Source organism: Trichomycterus rosablanca, chromosome 25 (genome assembly GCF_030014385.1).
Source record: "Trichomycterus rosablanca isolate fTriRos1 chromosome 25, fTriRos1.hap1, whole genome shotgun sequence".
In the NCBI taxonomy this organism is placed as follows: domain Eukaryota; kingdom Metazoa; phylum Chordata; class Actinopteri; order Siluriformes; family Trichomycteridae; genus Trichomycterus; species Trichomycterus rosablanca.
The window spans coordinates 17210635-17221069 of NC_086012.1; the positions used below are offsets into that span (position 1 = coordinate 17210635).

General features: G+C 41.4%; 2 protein-coding genes across 3 annotated transcripts; one reads left to right on the forward strand and one right to left on the reverse strand.

The window, feature by feature from the left end:
* Positions 1–799: 799 nt before the first annotated feature.
* cldn15la (claudin 15-like a) lies at positions 800–4981 on the reverse strand. Of its 2 annotated transcripts, none has more exons than XM_062988131.1 (6): positions 4903–4981; positions 3598–3820; positions 2651–2815; positions 1854–1935; positions 1373–1486; positions 800–1115 (listed from the first exon to the last, which is right to left on the reverse strand). In XM_062988131.1, exons 2-6 carry the CDS (start codon positions 3812–3814, stop codon positions 1037–1039), a joined length of 657 nt encoding a protein of 218 aa, XP_062844201.1. In that variant the 5' UTR covers positions 3815–3820; positions 4903–4981; the 3' UTR covers positions 800–1036. The 2 variants fall into 2 exon arrangements, with proteins under 2 accessions (XP_062844201.1, XP_062844200.1); XM_062988130.1 differs by having other exon boundaries at positions 3598–3898; positions 4903–4949.
* crfb16 (cytokine receptor family member B16) lies at positions 4801–10435 on the forward strand. The gene is made up of 6 exons (XM_062987284.1): positions 4801–4912; positions 7443–7566; positions 8888–9075; positions 9538–9662; positions 9753–9894; positions 10230–10435. The coding sequence occupies exons 1-6, from the start codon at positions 4801–4803 to the stop codon at positions 10433–10435; spliced, it is 897 nt and encodes a 298-aa protein (XP_062843354.1).

Sequence of the window (10435 nt, forward strand, 5' to 3'; positions counted from 1 at the left end):
AATCGATCACGTGGAGCACATCGAACACACCACGCGTTTATCCACCGGCCGGGTGGGATTCAAACTCAACAAATGCATCGTGTTGTGTTTTTAGCTGCTTTACACTTCAGCATCTTGGACATTTTGACTAAGCGATTGCTAACTGAATTGCCGTAAGATCGCTAGGACGCATCATAGTGCAGATTAACCAGCAAACATGAGACACTTGAATGTTACGCCAGTGAAAAACGTTAAAACGCTAAACCCAAACCTTAACGTTTGAATTTCACAACAATGAGGTTAACGTAGGGCCTTAACCATAGGTGTGATGTGTAGTGTGTCCCTGTGTATATCTTCCCTTGTAATGTACAGAAGTTGAAGGACCTGCTGCTCATTTCCTGGGACCAAAGTCCACAAGACTTTTGTGGTGGTCCTAATGTTTTGGATCTTGTTTTTAAGTAGTTGTGTTTATTGTACAGCGAAGTAACCCGGGTCTCACCAGGACCATCTCACTGTACAAATATCTCTGGTAAAGTTCTGATTTATTAGTAGTATTGTTGGATTGGAGATATTATACTGGTGGTGAAATTGATTCCTCTCTTTTGTGTAACCTTAGACCCACAGCAGCTTTGACCAGCTTGTTACTGACCACTGTTTACCACCCGGGGATCACATGACTCTCCTCAACCCTAATCTGGTTTTAGGTTCATAATCCAGTGTCAGCACTGCAGAGAACACAGACAGGCTAATCAACGTCTCACCCGGGATTAGTGAGACGTCCTGCAAAAAAAACTCCACTTGTGCACTGAAATGGTTCATTAAATTTAATTTTATTCAACCTGAATAAAAGCCTGTTTTCTAATAACACAATACAAAGGAATCACAGTAATGAAATTAGATAACATCTTAAACATACATCAGGTATCCACGTGTCATTAGGATGTTGTTTCTACATTTATCATTAAGCTAATATTAAAAAAAGAAAGTAAAAAATGACGGGATAAAACTAAGCACAGAGTAACAACAGTGAAGTAAATGCTGATGAAACGTTTGGAGTTTAAACGTAGGCTCTCGCCATCTCTGACTCGGGTGCATGTTTGTGGATCATCTGCCCCTGACTGGCTGGGTAGTAACCTCTGTAAAATAGAGACAGAGAAATAGAGTTAGCAAAACGATAGAAAGAGTGGACACACTGAAAACCTTGTGATCTCTCTACACAGACGCATTTCCCATCATCCTACACTCCCGAGAAGAGGGCGTGTCTAAATTCCTAGATCCCTTAAAATGCACCTACTGAGGCGCCTTAATTCTGAGTGATGATCTGACTGAATGACGAGGGAGCGTCCGACACGTCCAACAAGACTGTGTGTGTGTGTGTGTGTGTGTTTCTCACCCTTTAGGTTTTCCTGATGAAGCCCTTTTGCAGGCACAGCAGAGTAGGGATCCTCCCAAAACAGAGAGACACGCTCCACACCATCCCATGTACAGTCCTGCACCCAGCTCGAACCTACACACACACACACACACACACACACACACATTGCATTCAGTGTGTTTTTTATACAGTAATACTTCCAGTCTGTGTATTACCTGGTCCTATGAACCCTTAGTCGTAATCAGAATGTATATCAACAGGGATTTGGATATGCCCAAAATGTCCTCCCAATATACTGATCCTCTTGATTTGCGTGACGTTGGGATCCGTTAGTGCTCCCATCAGTTGGTAAAATTTTAGAATGCCAGGACCCCCAACACATCTGATTAAACACATTACCTAATGAACTGGACTGAACTGGAAGCCTGAACTGGGCTACACTGGGTGTGAGGGGCAAGGATAAAAAAATAAAAAGCACATGGGTGTGGTGAGTACTCACTTAATTCCTCCATTTAGGGGATTTTTAAAATCTTCTACAATGCGAGCGGCGTACCACGAGACAGCGATTATCGAAGACAGACCTGCACAAAGGACCAGGATGTAAATAATCCAAGTATTAATATAATATAAATGTTATTAATATAACAATATTTTACACAAACAGGCACATGGTCTTGTTTTAATAAGTTGGTCCCTTGACTTTTCACAAGATTTTGGAACATGACCATAGGGATTTCCTGCCCTTCAGCCCAAAGAGCATTAGATGATAAAGTTTGGCTCACAGCTGATAACAAAAACTCATCCCCAAGTGAAGGGCTACCAAATTCTTCCACACCAATGTGGGTAGCGCTGTCACCTCATAGCGAGAAGGGCCTGGGTTCAATTCCCCAGCTGGGTTGCCAGGGTTCTTTCTCTGTGTCTGTGTGGGTTTCCTCCGGATGCTCCGTTTTCCTCCCACAGTCCAAAGACGTCCAGTCAGTTTAACTGGAGCGACTAGAAATTTGTCTAAGTGTGAGTGTGTGAACCCTGTGATGGACTGGCCCACCGCCACCCTGACCAGGATGAAGCGCTGGTAAAACAGAAAATGAATGAATGACTTCATGGTGGTGAAGTTTGATTCATGGATGAGGATAAATGTGTTTCGGCTGCTCCAAAGTCCAATATGTGTTTGGAGACTCGTTTGGATTGATAATCCGGGTTTGTGAGCTTGAGTAGCTTCATAGCTGAGCTGTTGTTGCTCCTAGATGTTCCTACATCTACTTCTAGGAAGTAGCAAAGTACACATGTGTCAATTACCTGCCAGGATGAAGAAGACGCCCCCGGCCACTGATATTTTGCCCTTGGTTTGTTCGCTGGAGCTCCCGATAGTGATGCACTTCAGTCCCATGATCGATATGATCATGGAGAGGAGGCCGAGGATGAGCGAGATGATCATCAGAGCTCGACATGCCTGCACGAAGCCTGGACCACACAGGAGAACCACACGAGCATTAGAGCAGAACTGTTAATTACACTGAATGCCAAAAGTGTTCGGACGCCTGATCATGAGCCTGCTGGACGTCCTATTTCAAAAACTAGAGTGACTTCTATGTGATCTCTCCAGCTATAACAACAGCCTTGTTACTAGTAAACCTTCTCACAAGACTGTGGGGATTTGTGCCCATTCCGTCAAAAGAGCACTTGTATGGCTGGGCAAGAAAGTCTCAGTTGATGTTCCGGTTTATTCCAGAGCTGTTTTCTTAATGTGTTTATAGAGCTGGCTTTGTGCACAGGGGCACAGTCACGCTGGAACAGGAACGGGCCTTCCCTAAACTGTTCCTACAAGGTTGGAAGCATCTAATATACATTATATAATCAATTTATTACACCTGTTAGTAACTGTTGTGGCTGAAACACATAAAATCAATAATCATATATAAGCGGTGTCCCAATACTTTTGTCTATATGTATATATGTATAATGTAGAATTATTACATATAAATAATATAAAAATGTAACAATACACGTTATAATACTGAATAACAATTATAAAGACACTAATATAGAGGTGAAGATCCTCATCATGTGACTGACACAAAATGGTGGTCGGAGCTGAAGTAATCCTAAATTACCCTCAAGTTTAATCCCATCGTTTATTAGAATTCAGTCGAGGACATAAATTCTTTCTACTTGAATAATAATAATATTAATAGTAGAATATTAACTATAAGGCCCAGGGGCCCGGAAAATGAAGCGGCCCTCACCCGGAAGGTCCAGCAAGGACTCGAAGTCCCGGCACTCGGCGATCCCCGAGCTGGATTCAGCGCAGGAGTGCCACAAATTCTCATACTGACGACTTGAGATGATGACGCTGCCAGAAAAAGATGAAACCTTCCAGTAGTCGTTGGCGAGAGCGGAGCCCGTTACCAACCAGGAGGCTACGCCCAGCAAGAACCCGGTCACCTCCAGCGCCGTGGACATTTTCACCTCGGTCAGAAAAGCAGAACTAAACTCAGAGACGGTTTTGAGGCTGAAGCTTCGGTGATCCTGGTTCCTGCTGCCGATCTGTGAAATAGATCTGCGTCTGTTAGGCGGCCGGACTTTAGCCTTTACTGAGGGTCATAAAGCTAGGGACCACACCCCGAGCACCCACTGCTCTCGATGACGATGGTACAGGTGTGGAGACGTACAGGGACACTTCCCTGTATTATCCTCTCACTGATAACCATGTTAGGTGTTATCAGAGATGATTGATGTACACAGTATGTGTACTTCAGTCAGAAACTGAACCACCAAAGAGCTCTTTTACTTTGCCTTAATGATTAGAACACGTACTTTAGCCATTTTTATGTGGTTTATTTCTAAAAATATGAAATCTGAGGCGATCGTGAGGCTAAACTGTGCAAACCTACTGCTGCTGGGATTTAGGGTTGAATTCCCCAGCGTTGCTATCAACCGGCCATGCATCTACAGTACATACAGACATAGTTATAGTTAATATTCTACAGTTCTACTTGGTGGCAGTTGTAGCCTAGTGGTTAAGGTACAGGACTAGTAATCAAAAGGTTGCTGGTTCAAGCCCCATCACTACCACGTTGTTACCGTTGAGCAAGGCTTTTAACCCTCAATTGATTAGACAATATACTGTCACACTATTGTAAGCCACTTTGGATGTACAGATGTACAGATATGACAGGCTAAGTCTGAAGGGGGAGTGACCGAGGTCCCGTGATGGATGGAATGTGTATTTTTGGGTAAATCTGAGCCCCCAACAAGTAAAGTATACAGTTAGGTTTATATCCAGACTTATAAATACTTTGTAAACACTAACAAATGAAATTATTTCTCTGTTTAAATGGGAAAATAAAGCAAAAACATGATATAATGACTCATTAATTATTCTGATGACCGTATGACTCCCTCAGGATGAATAATGGTGGTGATTGATCACAGTGAGTGTTCAGTTCATGGCTCTACAGTTTCAGTGTTTTGGTTTCAGGCTGAAACGGTTTCAGTTGGCTGTTTATTCTCTCCATGATGAGCTTGTACGAGCTTTATTACTTTATTACCTGGTTAATAGTTGATCGTCCTCACAGATCAAAGTCCAAACGCACCCTGAGCCTCATGGCCTCCATTATACGGTACGTTCACATGAGCTGAACTTCGTCTCTCGCCATCTGCTGGTGGACTCTGAGTATTACACAAATCATCTTTATTACAGCGTGCATTCATTCATTCATTTACTGCTTTACCACCACTTTATTCTGGTCAGGATCGCAGTGGGTCAAATGGGCGAATGCAAGAAACACTGCAAACAGTTCGCCAGTCGATTACAGGGCTGATACACAAACACTCACACTTTTATAGTAGCTTCAATTAGCCTGACTGCAGAGCTTTGTGCTTTGAAACCCACACAGAAACAAGGAGAACATGCCAACTCCACACCGTATGGATTAAACCAAGGCCTTCTTCTTCTTGCTGAGAGGTGTCAGTGCGACCCACATGGATGTATTAAATATAATTTACATTTTAGGCACTTAGTAGACGCTTTTATCCAAAGTGACTTACAGTACTGTGACAGTATACTGTCTAAGCAATTGAGGGTTAAGGGCCTTGCTCAAGGGCAAGCTGGATGTCATGGGGCTTGAACCAGCGTTCTTTTGATTGCTAGTCCTGTACCTTAACCGCTAGGCTACAGCTGCCCTTGATACACAAATACTCACACATGGACACAGAGAGAACATGCCAACTCCACACAGAAAGGACCCTGGGGAATCGAATCCAGGCCCTTCTTGCTGTGAGGCGTCAGCACGACCCACTGTGCCGCCCTCATGGACGGAATATCAACCAAAAATATGCAGACACTTCTTTTAATCATTAAACCCAAGTGTTTCAGACGCCTGCATCAAAATGTTCGTCTAAAGGTGCACAAGTTCCCACATACACACATCAAAGTATCTTGAAGAGCCTTTCTAGTAAAGCGGAGACTGTTATAGCTACGCTAGAGATCCCACAGTAGTGGTATTGGAACGGACTGTCACACAGTCATTCCTCTCTGTCGGCCATAATGTTTTCTTTAAATTCAGGAGCTTGTTTTTCCTGTTTGGTTCTGAGTATTTTGACAGGTTTGTGTTTCTTCTCAACATGTTTTAGCCTCGGGGAGAGACTAGAGGCTAGAGATGATTAGTTACAGCTTTAGTCAGTGTGTTGAGGACCCTTACCAGGACAAAACAAAAAACTACAGCTGGCTACAAATACACACAATATGGACAAAAGTATTGAATTAATGTGAAATAAATAAATATTATTAAAAAATGATATGCTGCAAGGTAGGAATGTACCGACGAGTGCAAAAGTTCAAAGAAAAATAACTTCTGATCTATCGTCTTTTGATCTCTGACGTCTTTCACCTCTCCCTAAAGCTCATTAAACTTAACAGTGGGTGGAGGTAAGAACAGGTCATACAGGTAAACAGGCTAATGCTCATCTTTACATTCCATCATAGCACCAACACACCTTACACACCTCTCACATTACACATTACACACCTCACACACATCACACACTTTTCAGTGCGCTTCATAAACCTTCTACAGGATCTTCTGTCGGATTTTGTTCTCGTTTTCGTTCTGACTGTGATTTTGTGATTTGAGGATTAAAGCTCGGTACCTGCTGATCTTCTGGATGATCTGTGGTTGATCTTTGTGATGTGGATGTTGTGGACTCATAGTGAAAGTGTTAGTGTTGGGGTGGCTGAATATAAGTTAGGCTTCTAACAGGAGGTGATGTTCCAAACCAGAAGCTTCATCACCTGTCTGACGTTCCTGCTCTCAGTGATCACTCTCAACTGTGAGTATTCAAGAAATTAATCACCATAATTGCACTAAAGCTCGATGTGAGTAAGACTTAAGTCTTTATTTAAAAATAATAATGATTATACACACAATTATATATTGTATATATATTTATTTTATTTAGCCATTTTACTGTGCTTGTGCCATACGTCTTATCTCAGTAAAATGTTATTTATTGATTGAATAATTTATTGTATAATTAAAATAATAACAATAATTAAAATAATAATAGTAATAATAATAATAATAGTAATAACAATCGTAATAATAATAGTAATCATAATAAAAATAATAATAATAATAATAATTATAATAAAAATAATAACAATAATAATTATAGTAATAATAATAACAATCGTTATAGTAATAATAATAGCAATAATAATAATACTACTACTAATAATAATAACAATATAATAACAACAATATTAACAATAATAATAACAATAATAATAACAATAGTCATAATAATAATAATAATTCAATAATAACAATAATAATTAAAATAATAACGGAAATAATAATAGTAATAATAATAGTAATAATAATAAAAATAATAACAATAATAATATAATAATAATAATAACAACAATAATTATAATAATAATAATAATAAAAATAATAATAACAATCGTAATAATAATAATAATAATAATAATAATAGTAATAACAATCGTAATACTACTACTACTACTAATAATAATATGAGGTAAATGTAGTTATAATGACTAAACATTTTAATGTCTGGTTCCCAGATGCAGCTCAGCTCTCTGCACCGCAGAACATCTCCATTCAATCTTTCAATATGAGGCATGTGCTGAGGTGGAGCCCCCTACAGGCGACCTGCAGCTCCCTTACCTACTCCGTCAAGTATCAGGGGTGAGAACATGACTATTGTTTCATTCCTCCGTCACCCAGGTCACATTATATAGATAAAAATATTAGGACAACAGTTACTAACAGGTGTAATAAATCAACTCTATAAAGGAAATTATGCTTCCAAATTTGCAACAACACTTTAGGGAAGGTCCTTTTATGTTTGAGCATGACTTTTCCCCAAAGAAAGCTCAGTTTAAAGAAGCTCCAGAGTCCTGCACAGAACCCTGACTTCAGCCACACTCAACAAGATGAACCGGAACATCAACATCAGCCCAGCCATACAAATGCCATCATCTTTTGACCGAATGGGCTCGATCAGGGCAGAAACATGAAAGTTAATCATAATTAAGTGTGATTACTTAATCATAATTAGTCATTGTAGCAAAACCTGACCGGCGGTGTGTGAGAAATGGAGGAGGAATTTGTGTGGGAGGCAAAACACAACGTACACAGACGTATAGATTTACTCGTGCGTCATCATTCAAGTTTCATTTCTTACCTGGATCTAAAGCAGCTCATGTAACTGGATTAGAACTCACCTGCTCACTCTCTCGCTCGCTCTCATGTTTAGCAGGCAGACGTGATCTGATCTTCTTTTTTTGGTTTAACAGGTGAAATCAAACTAGCCCTAATTATATGGGCACAGACATTTTAACAGCTAGAGTCAGTTTTAATTTCCAGAGCAGAAAAGAACTGTATTTACGTCATTTATCCAAAGCATTAGGGGCCTTGCTCAGGGGCCCGACTTATTTGTATTTATCATGGCAATTTGTCAGCGATGTGGTTTGAACCTGCAACCTCTAAACACAAGTCTAGTACCTTAACCGCTAAGCTACCGCTGAACCAAATGAGTAAAGTTGCTTTATGTGTATCTGTGTTATTAGGACACAATTATTTTGGATTTGCCCCTCGCTTTGTGGCTTTAACAGCCTCCACCCCACAAGATTTGGGACTGTGGCTGTGAGAATTTGTGCCCAATCAATCAAAACAGTATTCGTAAGGTCAGGCGCTGATGTTGGACATTACAATCCAATCCAGTTTAATCTAAGGGTGTATTTGTATATAGGTTATTCAGTCACAGTGAAAAAAACAAAGCTAAAATTGGTAAAAATGGGGGGCTGAAATAAACTGATAACCATTTAAATTAAATAAATACCTTCACATGTTAAAATACTCAGTGTGCTTTTAAAATGACAGACAGAACGTTATCGGTCGCCAGTCGTGATCAGTTCTATTATTTGGATTTGGTTTCGATCGTCCCTCGACGTTTCTGCGCACTGATCAGCAGATTTTGATGTTTGATGTTTGATGTTTCCCACAGCGAGTATGAGATTCACGTGCTGAACAGCAGCTGGGTCGATGCCCTCCACTGCCAGGAGATCGTTCAGACCGAGTGCGACCTGACCCACGACCTGGCGTCGGACTCGGATTACCACATCAGTGTACAGGCACGATGCGGTGAGCGGACGTCGTGGGAACAGCTCCCGAAAACCTTCAACCGCAAAGACAGTAAGTAATTTACAGAGGAACTTCCACAAGTGGACAAATTCCATTTGGGCGCTGGTTGAGAGAAGACCCTAATGCCCGTCTACCTTGAGTTCTGGTTGATTTATTTATTAGGATCATAATGTCATGTTTTACACACTTTGGTTACATTCATGACAGGAACGGTAATTACTGCTTACACAAGATCTTCAATTCACCTCACTTGCATGTGTTTGGACTGTGGGAGGAAACCGGAGCACCCGGAGGAAACCCACAAAGACACGGGGAGAACATGCAAACTCCACACAGAAAGAACCCGGACCTTCTTGCTGTGAGGTGACAATGCTACCCACTGGGTGAGAAATCAAGATGAGGTAGATAAGGGCTGGTTCAGCAGACTTTGGTCCACTGTGCACCACATGTCCACAGTCAGGTGTACAAATACTTTTGGCAGCAGTCTGACTTGGGTTCTCTCTCATCTCTCAGCGGTCTTGCTGGCTCCGGATCTGAGCGTGAAGCTGAAGGAGACGCGCATCGAGGTGGAATTCCGAGAGCTCTGCCCAGATGTCGCCGCAAAGCTCAAAAGGTGGTGGGACGGCGAGGAGAAGAATGTAAGTAGAGATCGACCGTCCGACGGATTCGTTTCTACAAATCCACATTGGAAAATATTCCTCAGAATCAACCCGGATTTCTATTTCCAGGCCACCAGCGAGGAGGTCGCGGTCCCCTCATACTCTTTCGAGGTGCAGCCGTACGGACGACGGTACTGCCTGAGAGCGGAAGTGACGCTGGAGTCCATCAACAAGAGCAACAGCACCGAGACGCTTTGTGTCTTCGTCCCAAGTGAGTCTCAGACAGGGCATGTAATAAGTAAATGAAATTTACTTTAATAGTCGAATGTCCGTCAATCTCCAGTTGGAACGGGGGTTCGAGTTAGAGCAGTGAATTCTGTAGGATTCAGCTAGTCAGCGCCCTTTCAGTGCCGATCCCAAGCTCGGATATAAATATAAGGGGTGCCTAAGGAAGGGCATCCGGCATAAAAACTGTACCAAGTCTGGAATGCAGAACAGATCCTCTGTGGTGTCGAAAAAAACATGGAAAAAAGTTTATATAAGAGCTGTGATGTAATTATTTTATGTATTTTGTGTATTAGTACTAAACTGTTGCTCTCACTACAGAACCCGAACCTGTCTGGATCAAATATTTCGCTGTGGGCATCTGTGTGGTATTAATCGCTGTTGCGGCGTTGACTCTGGGCATTATGGCGCCACGCTTCACGCCCTATCTCCAAAAAATGGTGTGTCATAAAGAGCCCCTGCCTTCTGCACTGGTACGTAAATCCTTTATCCATTACTTATTTGCATACAGGACACATATTTCATAG